Source organism: Manis javanica, chromosome 1, assembly GCF_040802235.1.
Source record: "Manis javanica isolate MJ-LG chromosome 1, MJ_LKY, whole genome shotgun sequence".
NCBI classification, from domain to species: domain Eukaryota; kingdom Metazoa; phylum Chordata; class Mammalia; order Pholidota; family Manidae; genus Manis; species Manis javanica.
In genome coordinates this window covers 183,058,896-183,079,845 of record NC_133156.1, presented here as the reverse complement: position 1 = coordinate 183,079,845, position 20,950 = coordinate 183,058,896, and the positions used below count along the sequence as shown (strand labels likewise).

The 20,950-nt window shown below is 51.9% G+C and overlaps 2 protein-coding genes across 4 annotated transcripts in view; one reads left to right on the top strand and one right to left on the bottom strand.

Annotated features, from left to right (window-relative positions):
- TEX261 (testis expressed 261) overlaps positions 1 to 20,950 on the bottom strand; it is a 62,529-nt gene that overhangs the window by 24,561 nt on the left and 17,018 nt on the right. The gene's annotated exons all lie outside the window — the stretch shown is intronic.
- Positions 150 to 20,247, top strand: ATP6V1B1 (ATPase H+ transporting V1 subunit B1). Its single transcript, XM_017660897.3, has 14 exons — positions 150 to 313; positions 6,484 to 6,539; positions 12,537 to 12,635; positions 12,838 to 12,931; positions 13,489 to 13,566; positions 14,434 to 14,573; positions 14,989 to 15,090; positions 15,718 to 15,815; positions 16,770 to 16,893; positions 17,049 to 17,199; positions 17,442 to 17,524; positions 19,099 to 19,203; positions 19,385 to 19,514; positions 19,595 to 20,247. The coding sequence occupies exons 1-14, from the start codon at positions 196 to 198 to the stop codon at positions 19,756 to 19,758; spliced, it is 1,542 nt and encodes a 513-aa protein (XP_017516386.2). The 5' UTR covers positions 150 to 195; the 3' UTR covers positions 19,759 to 20,247.

Here is a 20,950-nt window from a genome sequence, read left to right as displayed (position 1 = left end):
GGGGAAGGGCTCCAGAGCCAGAGCCCCTGGTTTCCCTGTTGACAGTCAACACTGTTCACAGTCAGCCAGGGGAGGGCGAGGGGAGGGGTGGCCGCAGGCGCAGTCTGGTTAGCTCTCTCCAGCTCCAGCTGGGTCCTGAGTGTCGGCTTGCCACCAGCAGTCTCAGCTACTCAGCTCCCAGCCTGCTGCCTCACCATGGCCACGAAGGTAGACAGTAGGCCTGGGGGGCTCCCCAGAGGCGGCTACAACCTGGGCACAGCCAGAGAACACATGCAAGCAGTCACCCGAAACTACATCACCCACCCCAGAGTCAGTGAGTATGACCCCGCCGTGGATGAGGTTGGGGTGGCTGCGGGGTCCCTCTGTCCTGCTTCTCAGCCTCGGAGAAAGAGGAAGATCTGAGGCCCAGGAAGACCTAGGGAGTTCAGGGTCCAGTGGAGTAACGCAGGTGGATGCTTGGACAAGGGCCACCTCTGCAGGTGGAGGGATGGAGATCCCCAGTCCAGGCTGCCCCATGGGAGAGGGCAGAGGAGTCTCTGCAAGCACCTTCGGGTCATCACCCTGATCCTGCCCTGATACCTCAAGTCCAGAGAGAGCTCCCCCCTCCCCCTGAGTGTGAGTGTTTGTGTGTACATGCTCCTGTGTAAATGTGTGTGTGTTTGGGGTATGTGCATGTGTGAGCCAGAACACTCAGCACAAGGAAATGTATGATTCAGCGTCTCGGGGGCTGTGTGCGGCACTGCAGAGTAGGTGTGCACTCTCAGAGTGGGGACATGACGTGTTACGTGTCATGTCAATGGGTGTATGTCGTGTGTGCGTTCTAGGAGAGGCTGTCTGTGTGTGTAACCTGGGGGATGGCATGGGCCTGATGTGTGTATGCTCCTACCTTCATTTGGGTGAGGATGTGTGCACGTATGTGTGTGACAGCTTGAGTGTGTGTGCAATCAGGAAGAGGAAACAGGTGGCTGTATATGCATCCTGGTATACTCAGGGCGAGGGTGAGTGTGCATGTGTACATGTGCACAGCATGTATGCTCATGGGAAGAACACAGCGAATGCGTGGTCAAGTGATGTCACATGTCTGCCAGTGTAGGGTTGGTGGAGGGGGAGTGCCTGGCATCGGGTGTAGGGGTGTGTGTGGTCACAAGTGCTGGAGTACACCTTGTAAGGTTCCAGAGGGTGAATCCCTGGGTGTGACTTGATTGCCCGTCCTGCCAGGGGGTGCCAAGTCCAGGTGTCTGGGGCAGAGGGCCCAGAAGGCACCCAGGACCAAAGGGAATTCCCCCTCTCCAATCTCTCCCTGTCCAAGGTCATTTGCCCTAGCCTGGCAAATTCTTGAATTCTCAGACAGCCTAGCTCACTGGAGTAAACTGGCCTGGCCAGCAGCAGCCAAGCAGAGCCAGAGGCTTCTAACAGAGTGTGTAGGGAAAGAGGCTGGCCCAGTACAGCCTCTCTCCCCTACAGTTACCCGGTCCAGTAGGGGCAGGGGTGACCTGAAAGGGCTGCTGAGAGCTAGGGCAGTGGGGCCAACACCCACAGAGACCAGAGCTAGTGCAGAGTGGGCAGGCCCAGGGGCACAGGTGGACAGAGCAGGGTGCGGGGTGCCTCCTGAGGCCTGAGGCAGGCACTGAGGGGGGGAGTACATTCCAGCTGGGAGAAACTGAATTCAGGAGGCCCTGCAGGCCCTGCCTTGTGGAAGTACTGGAGGGGTGGAGGTCCAGATTCACCCCTAGGGCAAAGCTGGGGGCACCAAGAGCAGTGACTGGCATCCCCCTTGGGTCCAGAGCCCAGGCCTGGAGACCTAAGCTAAGTCACGTGTGATGGCTTTCCCCTGCAGGCACCTTCCCCATCACCCCTCTTCTCTGGGGGAACAGGAGGGCTATCTGGGGGCTGGGTGGGGTCTGAGGGCTGGACCTATGAGCTCAGCTTCCCTTCTCCCCTGAATGTGCTCTCCTAGGGACTCTGCAAGGCCTTCTCCAGCCACTCCCCTCCCTGCCAGCCCTTATTTATAGTCAAGAAGCCCTGGCACAAGGGAAACCCCCAGGAGGTTTGGTCCAGGCTGGAACCCAGGGGTGGCAGCTGGCAGCACTCTGTGCCTGCATGGGCGTCACTGTGTGTGGCCCTCACCTCAGCAGAAGTGTTCAAACTCAAAGACTGGCTCAGACACAAGTGTCAGTGCTGGGAAAGCCCCTGCAGCTGTGTTCACCGCCTGGCTGAAGCTGTCACTGCAATGACCAGGGCTGTGGCTGCATACCAGTATCCCTAGGGGTACATTCAGGGCCAGCCCCGCCCATCCCGGACACCCCCCCCAACCCCCAGGGGCAGGCTGGAGGCCTTCCCTCTCCCTCACAGAGGGCTTTCTCCAGGTGCCTGAGGGCCTTTCTCCCTGAGGGGCCCCTGCAGGCCCAGAACCCAGAGCTGCAGCGGGAGACTGCGGCCCTCTCTGCCCCCGACCCCCCTACTCTGCTCCAGCCTGGCTCTCACCCCAGAACTCTACCCATTCCTGGGCAGGGCACCTTTGTATAAGAGACAAAAAGAGCCTAGAAAGAGATTTGGTGGTCCAGAGGGATGTGGCAGCTGGCCCCAGCCCCAGGGCTCCCTCAGCCATGCGTGGGGTGAGTCCAGGACAAGGCTTCCTGGAGGAGGAGGTGGGCTAACCAGGCCTGAGGGTGATTTCACTGCAGAAGCTGAGGAGGAAATGGGCCCGAGAGGAGAGTGCAGGTAGAACCGGATAGGGAGTGAATCCCTGCAGTAGCCACCCTGGGAAAGGAAGGCCCCTTTGCTTTGCTCAGAACTGGAGTTGCTCTGCAAGGGGAGGAGGTGGTATAGAGCTTTATCTGATCTCTTCAGAAGATGCTAGGCTGGGGCTGGGATGTAGGTGGGGTCAGGAAAGACAGACTGACAGCCTGGCGGGAAGGATTGAACCAGGTTGGATCAACCAAGGGCTTGAGCTGCAAACTGCACACTTTGATGCCTGCCTCAGTTTCCTCAAGAGAAAAGCCAGGAGGTTATACTGACAGACTTCCTGGGGGTCTGGGGCTGATTCTAAAGGACCCTGCCTTCCAGCCCCTGTCCGCCCTCCCCTAATCACTCCAGAGGGGCCCAGGGAGGAGGTGCGGACCTGCTGCCCCGGTCTTGCCCCCACCCTGGCCTCTCACTTGGGCGCTGGCCTCAGCCTCTCCCAAGCCGCAGGTGTGGCTGCACTGCCGGCCTAATTAGTGGGCTGCGGGGAGCCCCGCTGAGCCTTTGACAGAGAAGGCGGTAGGGAGATGGGGGCAGGAGGGGCTCCACAGCCCCAAAGCACAAAGTGCAACCCAAAGTGTCAGCAGGGACAATGGAGGGGGGTGGGCAGAGCGGCTGGAGGGAGTGTCTGCAAAGTCACAGGAAGGCCCACTGAAGGAGTGCCCCTAGAGGTCTGCTGGTCCAGGCCCCTGTCTCCAGCACGACCTGCCCCTCCCCCACCCCGCCCCAACTTTCACCTCTCCGAAGGCTGGGTTATGGCCATATTCCTTGAGTGCCCCGATACTCTCCTGATCTGTGTGTACCGCAGGAGAGAGCAGCTGACTTTCTGGGCCTCCGTTTGCCTTCCACGCAATCAGCACAATCAGAGACTGGGCTAGGTACACACAAAAGGCCTGGCTGCCAGTCAAGGACATCTTTGTTGCTCAGCCACCACCTTGGTTAGGTACAAATCAGACAGCCTCTAAGAAAAGATATGGTGTAGTATGACAGGGGAGACTCAGAGCCCAGGCTGAGGGGAGAGACTCAGTGTGTCTCAGTAAGGAGAGCAGGACACCTGGTCCTGGCAGCCGGCAGTGCTCCAGAGAGGAGCGGACCCGGTGGGCTGCTGGGGTCAAAGGCAGAGCTTGAAGGATGCGAATAGCCCAGTGCTGAACCGAAATGACCACTAAGTGGATTATCTACAGTGAAAGGTCTTGGCTATGGAGCAATGTATTCATCCAGTAACCATTTATGAAGCCCACCTAGAGCCAGGCGCCCTGCCTGCTGGGAACTTGGGAGGGTGGCTTACAGAGGAAGCTGGTGCACTGATGAGGGACTTAGGCCTCATTAGTCACCCATGTGGCCTGGGCTCGGGGAGCCTGGACTTGCGGAAGCTGGCAGCCCAGTGGGCTCTGCCTCAGGCAAGCCCTTTACCCTGACCCCTAGGCTCCTCTAGACCACCGCCACTCCTGTATTCCTCCAAGGTAGATTTATGGGATTTCTCTGGACAGAAGCTGACAGATGAGGGGGGAGGGGGCAGCTATGAAGGAAGAGAGGAATTTGAAAGATGTTTCCCACTAGAGTTGGAAATGATTCCCTGGGGCCTTCTGAACCTCCCACACTCCCACCTCCCTGCCCAGCCCTGCCTTTCTCTGCCATCTCAGCCCTTTTGAGTAGTCTGGTGTGTTCTCTCATGGCTAGTAAGATGCCAGCTCTTCTGGGGGCTTATTAAAATGAGGCACTCTGCCCCCCTACCCTTCATTCCTTGTTCTCACAATCCTTTTCTCCTGTTCTCCACCCTCCCTCTGCGGGGCTCACCTGCTCTGCACGGTTCTAGCAATCTAGAGAATTTGGTCAGCAGGCCCTGCGGGTGGGAGGGGAGTGTGTGGCTGCTTGGCTCTTGTTCTCCTTGATGTGGAGGGCGATGCTCCAGCCTCTGCCTGATCCTTCCGCACAGGGGTCTTCCTATGCCTGCCACCCCACTTAGCCCTGTGCCTCCTCTTTCTCAGCCCCCCACCCTCTTTCTTCACAGGATGGCAGGGGCCAGGGAGCAAGCCCTTGGGCTGGTGACAGGGCTCTCATCTGATTTAAGGCTGGGAAAGTGGGGCCAGGTAATGCCTTCCATAATTCACCCAGCAAATATTCGCTGAGTGTCTACTGTATGCCCGGCACTCTTCCGAGAGGTGGGGACTCAGCAGTGAGCACTCCGAACACCCCCGCTCTCATGTCTCGTGGAAGTGGTGACTTCTGGCACCGCAGAAGCCAGCCTGTGTGCACCAGCCACGCTGCCCTTCTTCGTCCTCCAAAGACACTGAGTTCCTTCTCTCCTCTGCACTGCCTCACCTCTGCCAGTTGTGCCCTTTGTTCAGCCCCCTGGGAGCTGGCTGGATGACTCCACTTGACGTTGAAGCCTCAGCTCAATTGGCCCTCGTCCTTGCAAGGTGTTTCCTCTGAGAGCGAGCAGTTCCTCTCTTCTTGTCTTCCTGCAGTGCCTAAACGCAGGAGAGCCTTGAAAATGTCCACGCAGGATCACCTTCCCAGGTGGTCTTCCAGGCCCAAGTGCTGGTGAAAGGAACTTAGATCAGACAAATACAGGGGTTGACCACTGACCCCTAGTCCAGGGAGGGCATGAGCTAGGGCACTTACTTTCCCTTGGTCTGGGTGACTATGTGCCAGGTGCCTGGAAGCGTGAGGGCAAGTGGCTGGGAGCCAGTGTGGTCTGATGGGCAGACAAGGTGGGGTCCAGCCCCAGCTCTGCCACAAGCATGCAAGGTGACTTTGGGCCAGGCATTTGACCCTTCTGAGCCCTCTTCTCCTAGCCTGTTGAAAGGGGAGTTGGACAACTCTCCCTCTGAGGTCCTCCCAGCAACCTCAGACACCCCTGGCCATCCCTCCGTGACAAGGCCCTTCACCTCAGCTGTCTTATTGGACGTGGGGAAGAGTTACAGTATCCCAGGGTTATGGGCGAGGCAGGGTCCCTCAGCTAGCCCTGAGCAGAACCAAAATAGCTCCCTGTCTGCCAGCCCATGGCTTCTCCTTTTGGGGTCCCCAACACTACAGTTAGGAAGTATTTCCTGTTGTCTAACCCAATCCCTCCCTGTAAGCTGAGTTCATTTCCGCATTTGTGAGTCTCTCCTGCCACTAGAACTGGGACATTTGGCTTTTCCCTCCTTCCTTGTTGATCTCCCCCCACCCCCTTCCAGCTCTCAGGGAGTCTGGGAACCTCCCTGGGGGGGGCTTGTGGCAGAGCAGGGGCCCTGGCTGGTTTTTCTCACCGATGTCTGCACTTCTCCCTGCCCCATGCTCAGTCGGTGTGGGTGACAGAGAAATGTAGTCCTGGTGAGAAGCAGGAGAGGGCAGTTCTCATCTCATCTCTAGCTGGGGGCCAGGAGCTTCTGGAAAATGTGGGTGAAAGAGGAAGGTGTGGGAAAGAGGCTGGAGAGGAAGCAGCTTCAAGGATGAGAATGGCCTCTGCATGGCTGGGGAGGGGAGGGCAGGACTCCAAGGGGCCTCTGCCCTTGCTTTGGCCCTCCCCCAGCCTCTTGCAGGTGTCTGAGGCTGCGGGGGCCCTGCAGGCAGGGGCATGACCCTTACAGCAATGGTGGCTGGCCCTGTCACAGCTAATGACCCTGATGGCCCAGGCTGGGGAGGGGGTGGGGTGGTACAGAGAGGGAGGGAAGACAGGGGATGCTTGTGTGTGTGTGTGTGTGTGTGTGTGTGTGTGTCTGGGTATGAGACCCTCACCTACCTCCACTCCTCCAGCCTACAGGACTGTGTGCAGCGTCAATGGGCCCCTGGTGGTGCTGGATGAGGTCAAGGTAAGACTATTCTGCCTGTCCTCCATACTGTGCACTGTCTTGCTGGCAGCATCCACTAAGGCATGTGGTTGTCACATAGTCACATGTCATCTCCCTGCCCCCTTCACCCCACACACTGTGCCTTCCAATTGGCCATGGATGGCATTTTATTACCCCAGAGCCCCACACTGCCCTGTTACTGAACACCCAGCCCATGGCAGATGCTCAGTTTGTTCAAAGGAAGGGTGGTAAGTAAATGAATGAGAGGAATGAGTGAGTGTTGGCATGACTAAATATGGACCTGTCAAAACCTGAGCCAATAATATTAAATAAATCAGACCACTCATTTCTGGAAACCAGATTTCAAGATCATATGGACATTACTGTTTGACCCACTAGTGCTGGAGACACCCTGGGAGGACGTGTGAAAAGCTGGGGTCAGGCAGTCTGACTCAGACTTGAGTGTCAATCCCACCTCCATCCCACCCCTTCTACCAGCTACCAGTCAATCCTAAATCAGCAGCACCAGCCCCACCTGGGAACTTGTTAGAAAGACAGATTCTGGAACTCCACCCCAGACTGCCGGACAGGATAATAAACCCTGGGAGTGGGGCCCAGAAGTATGTTTTTAAAAGCCCTTCAGGTGACTGGATGCTCCCTGAAGTTTGGCACCCATTTATCTAGGGCCATAGTTGCCTGTTTCTTCATCTATAAAATGATAATAGGGTTGTTGTGAGGCTAGTCAGATGAATGTATTGTTATTACTCCTTCTCGAGAACAGCTAGTAAGGCAGAAATGCTAGCTGATTAAACAGCTGGTGCCACCTCCTGCCCCCTTGTCCCCCTCAACCACACTCACTCCCATCCCTGTCAGTCTGTATAGAGCCCAGTGTGGTATGGGGAGTCAGAGCCTATACAGACATCCATTTTCTCAACTATAAAATGGGGCTGGATGAGGAAACTAGAGATAGATCTCCAGATCTATGGTTCTGTGATTGTTGGATGCATCTGTAACTCCTGCAGAAGGGAATAACTGGGTAGGAGAAACACCCAGAGAACCCTGGGCCTGCAGAGGGAAGGAAAGGGATCAGCAGTTTATAGTCTCATAAGTTCAGGAGATGGAAAAGGCACCTTTATGCACCCCGCTCCATGGTCCCACACCATCTTCCCTATTCCAGCTTTGCTTGGATGAACACCTCAATTCCTTCTCTACAGCGCCACTTTCTGCCCACATTGAGTCACACAGGCAATTAAGCTTCCCGCTTCCATCCTCAAATGGGAAAATAATTTGGGGGAATATTTTGTGTAGATCAGACGTTCTTAGCCCAGGGAATACGGACCTTGAAATTTATGCAAAACTTCGAAGATGTTTATTCATGTGCCTGTGCATTTTCTGAGGGTAGTTTCCACTGTTTCATCTGATTAAATGAGGTCTGTGACCCAGAAGAGATTAAACCACTGAGTGTAGAATGTAAAAATGACCTTCCTACATCTGTAAACAGTCACTCCCCCAGCCCCGATGTCACAGAAGCACACACACACTCACAATCATACTCTCACACACAGGTTGTACAAACATTAAAGAGGAGTCCGGATATCTGACATCCCCCCTGCCTGGGATGTTCTAGAGAGATTTCACTACAGCAGTGGTTTTAAAACTTAAATATACATCAGAATCCCCTGGAGGGATTCTTGGGCCCCAACCCAAAGTTCTGATTTGGCAGTCTGAGTCTTGTATTTCTGATAGGTTCCCAGGAGCTGCTCCTGCTGGGAAGGGGACCACACTTGGAGAACCACTATCTGGAGGGTCTTCCAACTCCTCTTGAATGCTCTGACTTACACGGACCCTTATTTGAGGCTTGGAGTAAGCACTCACCTTATCCACCAGAGTTAGTTCCAGGTGCCTGTGGCTGCCCCCAAATTCAAAGGAAAAAGCTTTCAAAATTGTATGTATAAGCTCTGAAGACAGTTTCCAAAGAGCAATTTCCAAACTGCCCTGGACATTGTCAGGAAAGGCCTTAGAGGCCAGCACCTCCTTGTACAAGTCCTCCCAGGCTTGCTGAGAACTTCCCATTCTGTGCGTGTATACACAAGCTCCCTTCTGCCTCACCCCTCGCTGGTTGAGAATTCGGTTGAATCTCAAGCAGAGGAGATGGGTTACGCTGAACCATCCGTATACCCTGCAGTCTTCTTAGTAGCGAATAGTGGGAGTTGAGGGAATCAGTCTTCCTAGTTGTGTCTGGGAAATGGGGTGCCTCTGAGTATAAGCTCATTACTGTGTGCTGGAAATCTGCCCCTGCACTTGCTGCTCTGACTGACTATGACCACCTCTCCTCTCAAATAAATAACCAATGCAAGCACACACAGAGCTTGTTATTCTCTCTCTAAAGGATTCCAGACTACACCTTCCATGCCGGGGTGTGAAGACAGTTCTTCCTGTGTCTGACTGTGATCTCTCTGCTATTTAAAGTTCACTTTCTCTGATTCCATCTTTAGGGGACACAGTGCGCCACCTTCTCTCCACTCTCCTTTCCTCCCATCCTCCCTCACCCACATAAACCCACATTAAAATGATCACCTTTTATCACCCTACTGCCTAGTTTTTATTAGGCCCATTGCCTGATTTCTTTGGAGTCCACTGTGGCCTGTGCACTTTCCAGAAATTTTCCTCCTGAGGTTGGCAGGCCACCATCAGCTGCGCAGACGAACAATAGAGCTAGTGGCTGTTTTGGATGGAGAGACACAGGCGCACACAGTGAATGAGGAATCCCAGCGAGGGCTTTAGCTTGTTTTCCAATGCCTCCTAGTCCTTGCTCTTGGGCTCCCTCTTGTGGTGGAAGACAGAGGCGGCTGGGCATTTGCTGCTTGCCGACCTCAGGGCCTGCCTCTTGGGGAAGAGCCCCACCCTCGGGGGGCATCGAGTATCTTTTTATCAGTTTAGATTTCACTTCTTCCTCTGTGAAATCTTCCTGTTGTATGTTTTGAGTTGTGGGAGTTCTTTGTTTAGTGTTCACATTTGCGTATGGTATCTTTGCCATACAGAAATTTCAAATGTTCACGTAATTAAATATTTCAATTTTTTCATTTATGACTCCTAGATTCCTTACTTTGCTTAAAGACATCTCTTATCCAGTCTTTAAATGGATTATTCCATAAAAGGAAAGAAGAAATTTTCTAGTATTTTGTCTGTTTTAGCTTTACATTTAATAACACAGATTTACTGGCTAATAGTTTATTTCTAATTGCCGCATCTATATTTACGTGAAAAATCGATCTGTAGTTGTTTTTTTCTGGTGGGGGTTACTATCATTATTGGATTGGAGTTTGGGGAGTTTTCCATTTCGCAGTTTTGTTCTTCTATTCTTTTTATGACTTTGGCTGGTTCCTCCAGTGCAGTGCTGAGGAGAACGATGCTAGCAGGCACTGATGTTCTGGTCCTAATTTTAAAGAGAATTTTTTTATACCTTATACCATTCATTGAATATGATATTTTCTGTAGTTTTTTTTGGATACTTTTTGGGGTTAAGGAATTTCCCTTCTGTTCTGTATTTTCAAAGAGTAGTTTTGTTCATTTTTGTGTTTTTAATCATGGATAGTTTTTTTTAGCTTTTTCTAAAAATTCTTGAGACAATCACATGATCACTTCTTCCTTTTATCCTTGAATCCATTAGTAAGATATATTACACTAATAGGTTTTCTACTATTAGACTAACATTGAATTCCCCAAATAATCCCAGCTTGATCTTCTTTATATTTATTTGTATGTGTTTTCATCATTTTTGTTTTCCAATTTTTTCTTTTATTAATTGGTTTGTATGTAGCTTGATCTTTTTCATATCTTACTGGATTAGGTTTGCTAATATTTGTTTAGGATTTTTGCATTTTTGTTTCCTTTGATTATGGTCATAAAACATGCTACAGCTGGGTGTGTTCTGTAGGTCATGGCAGGAAGTCATACCCCTTTTATTCTTTTCTATTTTGCCTGTTATTTCAGCTTCGATTTCCTCTAGTGTCCAAGGAGTGACTTAGAGGAGTACTTTAATTTCCCTGAATATTAGGAACATTGGAGAGAAAGCTGTTGTCTCTTTTACATTTATTTTTATTGGATTATGATTATTACTGATGTAAATCAACCACCTGGAAAGCAAGGTTAGGAAGCCTGGGGGATGTTATGCATTGTCTCTAGTACCTCTGCTGGGAAGAAGGTGCAGGTACATGATGTAGCTCTCTTGGTAGTGGCGAGAAATGAGGACAAGTGCCAGTGGGAGGGTCAGTTCTCCCAGCCTAGCTTCTCTGGCCCAGCACATAGCCTCCTCTAGATGTGGGTAAAGACCGGGAATCTGGTTCCTGGAGCACAGACACCTACTTTGGGGATTCTGTTGGGGCAGATTTCCACCTGTCCCCCTGCTGCCTGCGGTCCTGGAGGGATAGCTTAATTGTTTTTTTTAAATTGAGTTATAATTCACATGCCATAAATTTCACTCTTTTTAAGTGTGCAATTCAGTGGTTCCTAGTATATACACAGACTTGTGTTGTGCAACCATCACTACTATTTGATTCCAGAACATTTTCAACAACTCAAAAAGAAACCCTGTGCCTGTTAGTTGTTACTTTCAATCTTTCCTCCCTCCACCTCCCAGCAGCCACTAGTCTTTCTGTCCTTATGAATTTTACTATTCTGGACATTTATCAATGAAATCACATAATATGTGACTGGTTGTGTCTGGCTTTTTTAACTTAGTATATGTCTTCAAGGTTCATCCATATTGTACTGTGTATCAGAACTTCATTCTTCTTTAAGGCTGAATAATATTCCTTTGCATGAGTACACCACCTTTTATTTATCTTTTCATCAGTTTGTGGATGTTTGGGTTGTTCCCACTTTCTGGCTATTACGAATAATGCTGCTATGAACGTTCATATACAAGTTTTTAGGGGGACGTATGTTTTCTTTTCTTTTGGATGTATACCTGGCAGTGGAATTGCTGGGTCATATGGTAACTCTGCGTTTAACCTTTTGAGGAACTGCCAGACTGTCTTCTGAAATGGTGCACATTTTACATTCCTGCTGACAGTGACTAAAATTTTGTCTGGCTTCAAAATATGAGGGCTCCAATTTATCTACACTTTCAACAACACTTGTTATTATCTGTCTATTGATTATGGCCATATTAGGGAGTGTGAATGGTATCTCATTGTGGTTTGGATTTGCATTTCTTTAATGACTAATTGTGTTGACCATCTTATGTGCTTATGGGCCATTTGTGTGTCTTTTTTAAAGAAATGCCTGTTTAGGTCCTTCGCCCATTTTAAAAATTAGGTTATTTGTCTTCTTACTGTTGAATTACAAGAGTCCTTTATATATTCCAGATACTAGCCTCATTCTTTTTAAACTGATAAGAATAGGTACTACACTCTGAGTCAAAAAAGAAGTGATTGCCTGATTCAATTCTTTTTATTCCTGAAGACTGTGAGGACTACATGCGAATCAACCCCAGCCCTGTGGCTAGCAAAAGACTACCACTGGTACAAGGGGACATCTGGGAGCCAAGGAGAGCTCTTTGCCATTGTGCTTACTATTAATTCATAGAGATAGAAACAACTGTGCCATCCAAGAAACCTAAACACCCATAACAGCTACTCTATTTCACTGAGCTGTCACAAGGTCCCAGGTACCAGCCAATGACTTTATGAGTGTCGTTTTCTCGTCACAGCAGCACTGTGAAGTAGGCATTACTATTCCCATTTTAAAGAGGAGCAAAGTAAGGCTCAGAGACGTTAAGTAACTTCAATTCTAACCCTGGTCTTCCAGCAATAAAATTGGCACTCCCACGAATCCAGGTATACTGCCTCCCAAACAATTCAAACTTCCCATGTACCAACCCCTCAAGCTCATTTCCAAGAGTGTCTGGGCCCAAGAAGGAAGAAAGAAGCTTGAGACTGGTCCGGGAAGGATGGGAGGAGACAGGGGCTTTGCCCCTGGTCTCACTGTCGCCCTGGACTGCTCTCCTCCTGTCAGTTCGCCCAGTATGCTGAGATCGTTAACTTCACCCTCCCCGACGGGACTCAGAGGAGTGGCCAGGTGCTCGAGGTGGCTGGGACCAAGGCAGTTGTCCAGGTAAGTGGTGTCGATGAGGCGCTGGCTAGTTGAATAACTGAATGAACCCACAAAGTTCCCACATTAAAAGCTCTGAAGGCAGCCATGTCCACTTTTCCCCAGAGCACATTGCCCAGAGCTGGGCATGAAAGGAACCTAGAATGGGAGGCCCCATTCTCCCCAGCAAGCCCCTTACTAGAGTAACTAAACTCTTGTCCCACAGGTGTTTGAAGGGACCTCTGGGATTGATGCCCAGAAGACCACCTGTGAATTCACAGGGGACATCCTACGGACTCCAGTGTCAGAGGACATGCTGGGTGAGGGGTGGGGTGCTTGTCTGTCCTCCCAACCCAGCCTCCCTGACCAAGTGCTTAGCTTGCTGTGCTGTCATTGCCTCTTTACAGGTCTGCCTCCCCTGGGAGCTCTTTGAGGTCAGAGGTTGTGGCTTTTCTCTTTGGCCCCCAACCCCAGCTCAGGGTCTGACATACAGCAGGTGTAAGGAAGGCAGGCCCCATGAACTAGAGGCATGAGAGGTAGCCATCTCTTTGGGGTCAGGCTGAAACAGACTGCACATCCCTAATTTTCTCCCAAGATCTGCCATACCTGGCTCTCTCCTTTTTCCAGCCCTAAAAACCCCATTAGAGTCACTGTCCTGGGTGGAGGCCTTGCCATAAAGGCTTCCAGGAGAGTAGGGAAGACCCCCAAGGGGACAGTCACTGTAGCCAGCTCTTGGAGTAACTGAGGGCTGAAGGGAGGAGGGCATGGGGCAGTTGGGATGTGAGGGCCGGGTGGGAACGGGTGACGGTGTGGCGGGTGAGCAGCAGAGAGACCCAGGGTGGCCCTGAGCACCCGCAACACTCCTTACCCACTCCAGGGCGGGTTTTCAATGGCTCCGGCAAACCCATCGACAAGGGGCCAGTGGTCATGGCGGAGGACTTCCTGGATATCAACGGTGAGTGACCAGAGGCTCCTGACAGCTTTGGGGACCCCACCCCCAACCACCTTCCCCTCCCCTAGTCACGGCCTCTGCCGCCTTGGACGTTCTGCTACGGGCAGAGGACAGAGGCAATCGCCCAGGGCTCAGCCCCAGGGACGGTCAGACTAACAGGCAGATCAGAGCTGCAAAGGCCTCCTGTCCCCAAATCCACCCCAGAGCCTGAAATACTGCCACCAGCACTTCAGTTCCAGCTCCTGTAAAATGCCATCATCGATGTGCAAGTTCCATGTGTGCCCCAGGACCATCACCCTCCTGCCGGCCAGTTCCCCGTCCCCCACCAAGAGCTGGCTGGAGTGGCTTGCGGGAGCAGACCCAGGACAGGCCCTCTCAGGAAGGAAGCTGTCCTGAGCCCTCCAACCGTATCACATCAGTTCTGAGACTGTGACAGCAGCTTGCAGAGGTTCCAGGCCCAAGGCCTCACAGCAAGTCGGGGACACTCAGCCCCTCAGACAGAAGGTTTCGAGTCATCCTGAGGTGCTCTGAGCCCTACACAGCACTTGGAGGTCTCAAGGAGGGCCTCAGCCCGAGCCCCCACCTGCCTGCTGCTTCGAATGCACCACAGCAGCAGAGTCCAAGGGGCCCCAGGCTGGTGGCTGTTTAAATACAGATTGATTTAAATGGAATAAAACTTCATTTCAAAACCACACTTAACATACTTAATAGCTTCATGTGGCTGGGGCTACCTTCTTGGTGGTTACAGTACATTTCCATCATAGCAGAAAATTCTGTAAACACTTCTGCTTTGGGGTCTGGGGCTGAGCTGGGGGAGGGCAGGGAAGGATTTGGCCCCTTGATTGTGGGTCCATGATTGCTCTCTCCCAGGCCAGCCCATCAACCCACACACGCGCATCTACCCTGAGGAGATGATTCAGACTGGCCTCTCTCCCATTGATGTCATGAACAGCATTGCCCGTGGTCAGAAGATCCCCATCTTCTCAGCGGCTGGGCTCCCCCACAACGAGGTGAGAACTGCGGGTCCTGCAGGCACAACCAAGGGGAAGGGACAGAGCAGAGGCCAGGGCTGGCGGACCAGCGAGGAGGGCCTCCTGTGCCGAGCAGCAGCAGGCTCAGGCAGTTCTAAAGGGCCAAGATGCTCCAAACCCTTGCCAAGGCAGTTGCTCTTTGGAACTGTGACTCTACCCTGCCCCTGACAGGCACCCTCAGTCCTTCGGAGCCACAGAATAGGGAAGCACCTCCCCTGAGAACACTTGTGGGACCTGGGGCAGCCCTGTCACCTTTGAGGGCTTGGATCCCTCCCACCAAAGGCCTCGGCAGGAGGATGGCCAGGAAATCGTCCCATCCATCCTCAATGGTACTCAGTGGGGTGGGTTATGGACTCTGGTTCTGACATTCTTCTTTCAACCTGCTCCACCCCAGATTGCTGCCCAGATCTGCCGTCAGGCTGGGCTGGTGAGGAAGTCCAAGGCGGTGCTGGATTACCACGATGACAACTTCGCCATTGTCTTTGCAGCCATGGGGGTAAGAGGGGCGAGGCAGCTGGCAAGTTCTGGAAGCTGTGGGCAGGCAGCCTTGCCTCCCTCGGCCCCTGGCACTGCCTGATCTGATGGGGGAGGTATAATACTTCTCAGGAAGCTCTCAGAGTCCAGGCCTGTCTGGTGGAAGGGGCAAGAGCATGACTGGAGGCAGTGGGCTCAGTGACTAGGGGACTGTGTCTCCCCAGGCACCCCAAAGGCCATGGCAGCTCTAAGATGAGCCCAGGGCCTGGAGGACAGGGAAACCCAGAAACTGCGAAGACAAGACAGGTCTGGGAAGCAGATACCAAGGGCCCTAGAGGGGCCAAGGAGGGACAGTGAGTTTAGAAGAAAGCAGCTGGCCGAGTGAGGGGTGGTGATGCCACTGAGCAGAGCTCAACCTGAAGAAGTCTGAACCCGTCTTTGGGGGTCTGATGAGCCCTGCCCAGGACTGGGCAGCAAACCCAACCCCTGCCCCCTCAAGCCCCGGTCAGCCCACCGACCGTGGTGCCTTCACCCCCAGTGACTGCTAGCAAGCCAGTCAACACCTCTATTGAGAAGAGATGGGAGGGGCCAGGGCCCCTGCCTTCAGACCACAGGGCCCTGCCTCCAACCCTCCCTGCTGTGTGTCCAGGTGAACATGGAGACAGCCAGATTCTTCAAGTCTGACTTTGAGCAGAATGGCACCATGGGGAATGTCTGCCTCTTCCTGAACTTGGCCAACGACCCGACGTGAGCCTCCCCTGGTGCCCACACTGCCCTCAGCCAGCAGGTGCCATCCCCTTCCTAGACAGGACTCAGAGGCATCCCAGAACTACAGCTGTGTGCCTGAGCTGGGCGAGCAGCCCCTTGATGTGGAATTGGGGAAACAGGCTAGGTGACGGGCAGGGATAGCCCCAGAGAGACAGGGAGCCAGACCCCACTGCTGCCTGCAGCCCCTCCACTCTTCCCACAGCCTGTGTCCAGCCATTGTCCCAAGTCAGGGCTCCTCATCCTGAGTCACTTCCATAAAGTCATCACTAAAGAGGTGTTTTCCTAAACCATTTGTTTAAAAAACTGCTATTTTAAACATTCAGAAAATGTGAGTTTAAATCTGTGGGTCAAGTGGATGAGAAAGATTCTACTAAACTGTCCTGGGTACTGAAGTGCTCCAAAAACTAAGTGACAGATTTCTGGAGGCCAAGATGACATCACTGGAGACCCATAGGCACAGAGCCCAAGGATTAAGAGTGCCTGAGCCCAAGAAATAGACTCAGGAGAGCTCAGAGTGGAAAGGGGCTGCCAGGGCAGGCAAGCATTCCAGAATGTGTGCACTCAACGCACTCTGCAGCGGTGAGAGGGACGGTGAGGACATGGAGCAGGTGCTCCAGCAGACCCAAGTGCTGGGGCACTCTGGGCATGGGCTCAAGGCCATTGTCATCCTCACCCGACACCCCTGCCAGCTGCCCAGTGTCTGTGCCCTTTCCTACCATGCACAGCAGGAATGGGGGAGCTTGGGGCTTGGCTGAGTCCTCACTCCAGGAACCAGAGCCCCAACCTGGGGGCTGGGGGCTGGGGCTCATCTCACCCACTGCTCTGCTGCTGTGCACAGTAACAGCCTCCTAGTTCACTTTCCAATCAGCACTGGGGCTAAATGGAGCACAGATCTAGGCCTCTAGGTTCTCTAAACATTGCCCATACCTCTAGGATTGAGCGGATCATCACCCCTCGTCTGGCACTGACCACTGCTGAATTTCTTGCCTACCAGTGTGAGAAGCACGTGCTGGTCATACTGACTGACATGAGCTCCTATGCAGAGGCCTTGCGGGAGGTGAGGTGGCTGGCAAGGGGTTCCTCTTACCTCTCCCTAGTCCCTGCACCCCAAGCTCACCCACCCAGGTCTGCCCCCATTCCATTTCTTAAGGTCACTGAACCTCCCACTCTCCCTGAATCAGATCCTTATCCCAATGCCCACGGGCATTGCAGGTCTCAGCTGCCAGAGAGGAGGTGCCTGGGCGCCGCGGCTTCCCTGGGTACATGTACACAGACCTGGCCACCATCTACGAGCGGGCAGGCCGCGTGGAGGGCCGGGGTGGATCCATCACCCAGATCCCAATCCTCACTATGCCCAATGATGGTGAGCCCCCTCACTGCGCACTACACCGGAAGCCCCCTGCCACCTTCCCACCCAGACACTAAAGGGCCCATGCCTTCTCTGCATAGATGGGTGGTAGCTGTGCTCTTCAATCAGGGCAAACATTGTCCTTTCCTTGCCATCACACACCCCCATCACTCCCACGAGGGGAGGGAACCCACAAAGCCCTGGGTGGGTGGGGACCTGGGCCCAGTCTACACTGAGACTAGCAAATTTCCTTGTAGATATCACCCACCCGATCCCAGACCTGACAGGTTTCATCACAGAAGGACAGATCTACGTGGACAGACAACTGCATAACAGACAGGTACTCTCCCCTCCCTACCCACTTCCTGCTCTCCCCAGCACCCCACAGGCCCTGACTAACAAACGTCCCACCACCCCCTGGACTTCATCTCTCCCTGAGTTAGGGCCACGCAAGGCTGACCCCAAACAGAAGATAATGCCCCAGGAAGACTGTTCACAGACAGAAGATAGGTCTGGGTAGAATCCAGCCTACCTGGCTGTGGGACCTTGAGAAAATAACTTCCTCTCTCTGATCCTAGGGTTCTTCATGTATAAAATGGGAACAATAATACTTATATAAGTGCATTGTGAAAGATCAAATAAGTTGGCATAAAGAAACATCAAGCAGACAGTAGATACCAAATAAATACCATTTCTCTTTCCTTTCCAGTAATTTGCTTTGGTGAACAAAAACAATGGGTTACAGACACAGCAGATGGTGAATAATGTGCCAACGAGTTAGAAAATGTGTTTGTCCCTCTGAGGTTAAAGGCAGCTCCTATGACTTTTTCCTCTTTGCTTGGCAGGTCCTTTCTGTAACTTTTTTTTTTTTTTTTTGAGAGTGCATCTCTCATATTTATTGATCAAATTGTTGTTAACAACAATAAAATTCTGTATAGGGGACTCAATGCACAATCATTAATCAACCCCAAGCCTAGTTCTCAACAGTTTCCAGTCTTCTGAAGCATAACAAACAAGTTCTTACATGGTGAACAAATTCTTACATAGTGAATAAGTTCTTACATGGTGAACAGTGCAAGGGCAGTCATCACAGAAACTTTTGGTTTTGATCACGCATTATGAACTATAAACAATCAGGTCAAATATGAATATTTGTTTGATTTTTATACTTGATTTTTATGTGAATCCCACATTTCTCACTTATTATTATTATTATTTTTAATAAAATGCTGAAGTGGTAGGGAGATGCAAGATAAAGGTAGAAAACATAGTTTAGTGCTGTAAGAGGGCAAATGTAGATGATCAGGTGTGTGCCTATAGACTAAGTATTAATCCAAGCTAGACAAGGGCAACAAAACATCCACGGATGCAGAAGAGTTCTCTCAAAACGGGAGTGTAACTATTTTTTTAAATTAAGGTATCATTGATATACAATCTTATGAAGGTTTCACATGAGCAACATGTGGTTTCAACATTCATCCATATTATCAAGCGCCCCCCAACACCCCATTGCAGTCTCTGTCCATCATCGTAGAAAGATGTGCAGCCTGTAACTATGAAATGTCAACCTGGTTTTTGTCCAAATAATCAAAAGTTTTAGAACAGTGAGCCTTTCACTAAGGTCATGTCCTCTCCCGCTTGCCCTCTCCTGTCTAGGAGCACAGACACAGAATACTGCATAGCCAAGTCCTAAGATTTGGGAGACAAAGGAGGGCAGGGGGTCTGGCCTTGTTGTGTTGCCTTTAATTGCACAGGCATCTGCTTCGGGAAAATAAAAACAAGAAAGAAAAAAAGAGGGCAGGGTGTGACCAGCCCACCCATAGGATGAATGAGGATCCCAAGGGGAAGGGGAGACAAGTAGGGGAGGGAAGGAAAGCTGGACTTTCCCCGCCACTCCCTTCTTCTGCTCCCCAGATCTACCCCCCCATCAATGTGCTCCCCTCCCTGTCTCGGTTGATGAAATCGGCCATTGGGGCGGGCATGACAAGAAAGGACCACGGAGATGTCTCCAGCCAGCTGGTGAGAAGGAGCGCCCAGGGGGTGCCGGGGGAGGCTAATTTCACAAGCTGGAAGTCTGAGCCCTAAGAGGACCACGAGCTTTTTTCCTGGCAAAATCCCTCCCCCTCGCACAGCAGATTGGGGGCCACTGGGCTCCATGATAAGCCGGCCTGACTGCCAACCCCCGACCCTCTCCACCCAGTACGCCTGCTACGCCATCGGAAAGGACGTGCAGGCCATGAAGGCAGTAGTGGGGGAGGAGGCCCTCACTTCTGAGGACCTGCTGTACCTGGAATTCCTGCAGAAGTTCGAGAAGAACTTCGTCAGCCAGGGTGAGGCCCGTAACTCCCCTACGCCGACACGCACGCACACACACGCACGCACACCTCTAACACTCCTGTTCTGTCCCTAGGCCCCTACGAGAACCGCTCCGTGTTTGAGTCCTTGGACCTAGGCTGGAAGCTGTTGCGTATCTTCCCCAAGGAGATGCTGAAGCGCATCCCGCAGAGCGTGATCGATGAGTTCTACTCCCGCGAGGGGGCGCCGCAGGACCCCGAACCCGGCACCGAGCTCTAGCCGCCCGCAGCCTGGCCGGAAGCCGGTCTTGGGACCGCTGCCCTGGGCGCCCGGGTCGACGCACCGCTCCGCATTCGCCCTGGTCCCACGCACCTGAGCCTGCTGCTCCCATGCCCACCCCCAGCTCCCTGCCGGCTATGCGGGGCTCTCACGCGCCACCCCTTTCCCTGGATGCCCCACACTGGGGAAAAACAGTGTGTTTCATTTTTTAAAGCCCCCAAAATAAGAAGTAACTGAGATGAATTTATCTTACATGAAAACGAGATTGGCAAAACATGGATAATCGTTGGAGCTGATCATGATAGGTAAATGAGGTTCATTAAACTATCTACTTAAAAAGTAAGAAAGGCACATTAGTGTCTTAGCGGCGAAAACAGAATTCCTCCTAAGGAGATTTATCTTTGTTAAGAAATATCTTGGTAAATTTCTTGGTTGGAACATGAGCTCAGTGATTATGGAAAGGACAATAAAAGCCACAAAAGATCTGTCTGACTCTAAACAGCTCTGCCTAGAGATGTTAGGGAGGAATTTTGGTTGCTTCTGAGAGGGAGGGAGGGAAGTTGCTGGGGAGCTAGCTTGAGGCATGTAGCGGATGCAGGAGGCTGGGAAAAGGTCCCCCAGCTAAGAAGTGAGTGGAGAGCATCCTAAAAACCAGGATCCCTGAAATTGCTTTGAGAGCTGCCTTCTCTTCTGTAATGTCAGCCCCTGCTGTCCTCTGTGCCCCGTCTACAGTGAAGGGATGACTATTTCCTAAGAGGGAGGAGGTCGGGAGGATGGATCTTCAGCAAAGGGCTGAGATCCACTTCTGGGTCAGGAGGTTTTGGATCAAGAGCTGATGCCAAAGGGGCCCCGAGAATAAAATTCCCATCCCCAGGACAATTAAAATATATCTGGGGGAAAGCTTTTGGGTCTCCACAGGGTATAGGGTGGTTTTTTATTTAATAACAGCTTTATTGAGATAGAATTCACATACCATACAATTTACCTATTTATACAATTCAACTTTTAGTATATTCTTGAATTGTACAACCATCACAAGAGTCAATTTTAGAACATTTTCATTACCTCGAAAAGAAACCTTGCATCACTAGCCATGACCCCTCAACCTCCTCTTCTGCGCCTTCCCCAGCCAGCATTCCCCAGGCAAGCATTAAGCTACTTTCATTTCTAGAGCTTTGTCTGTTCTGGACAT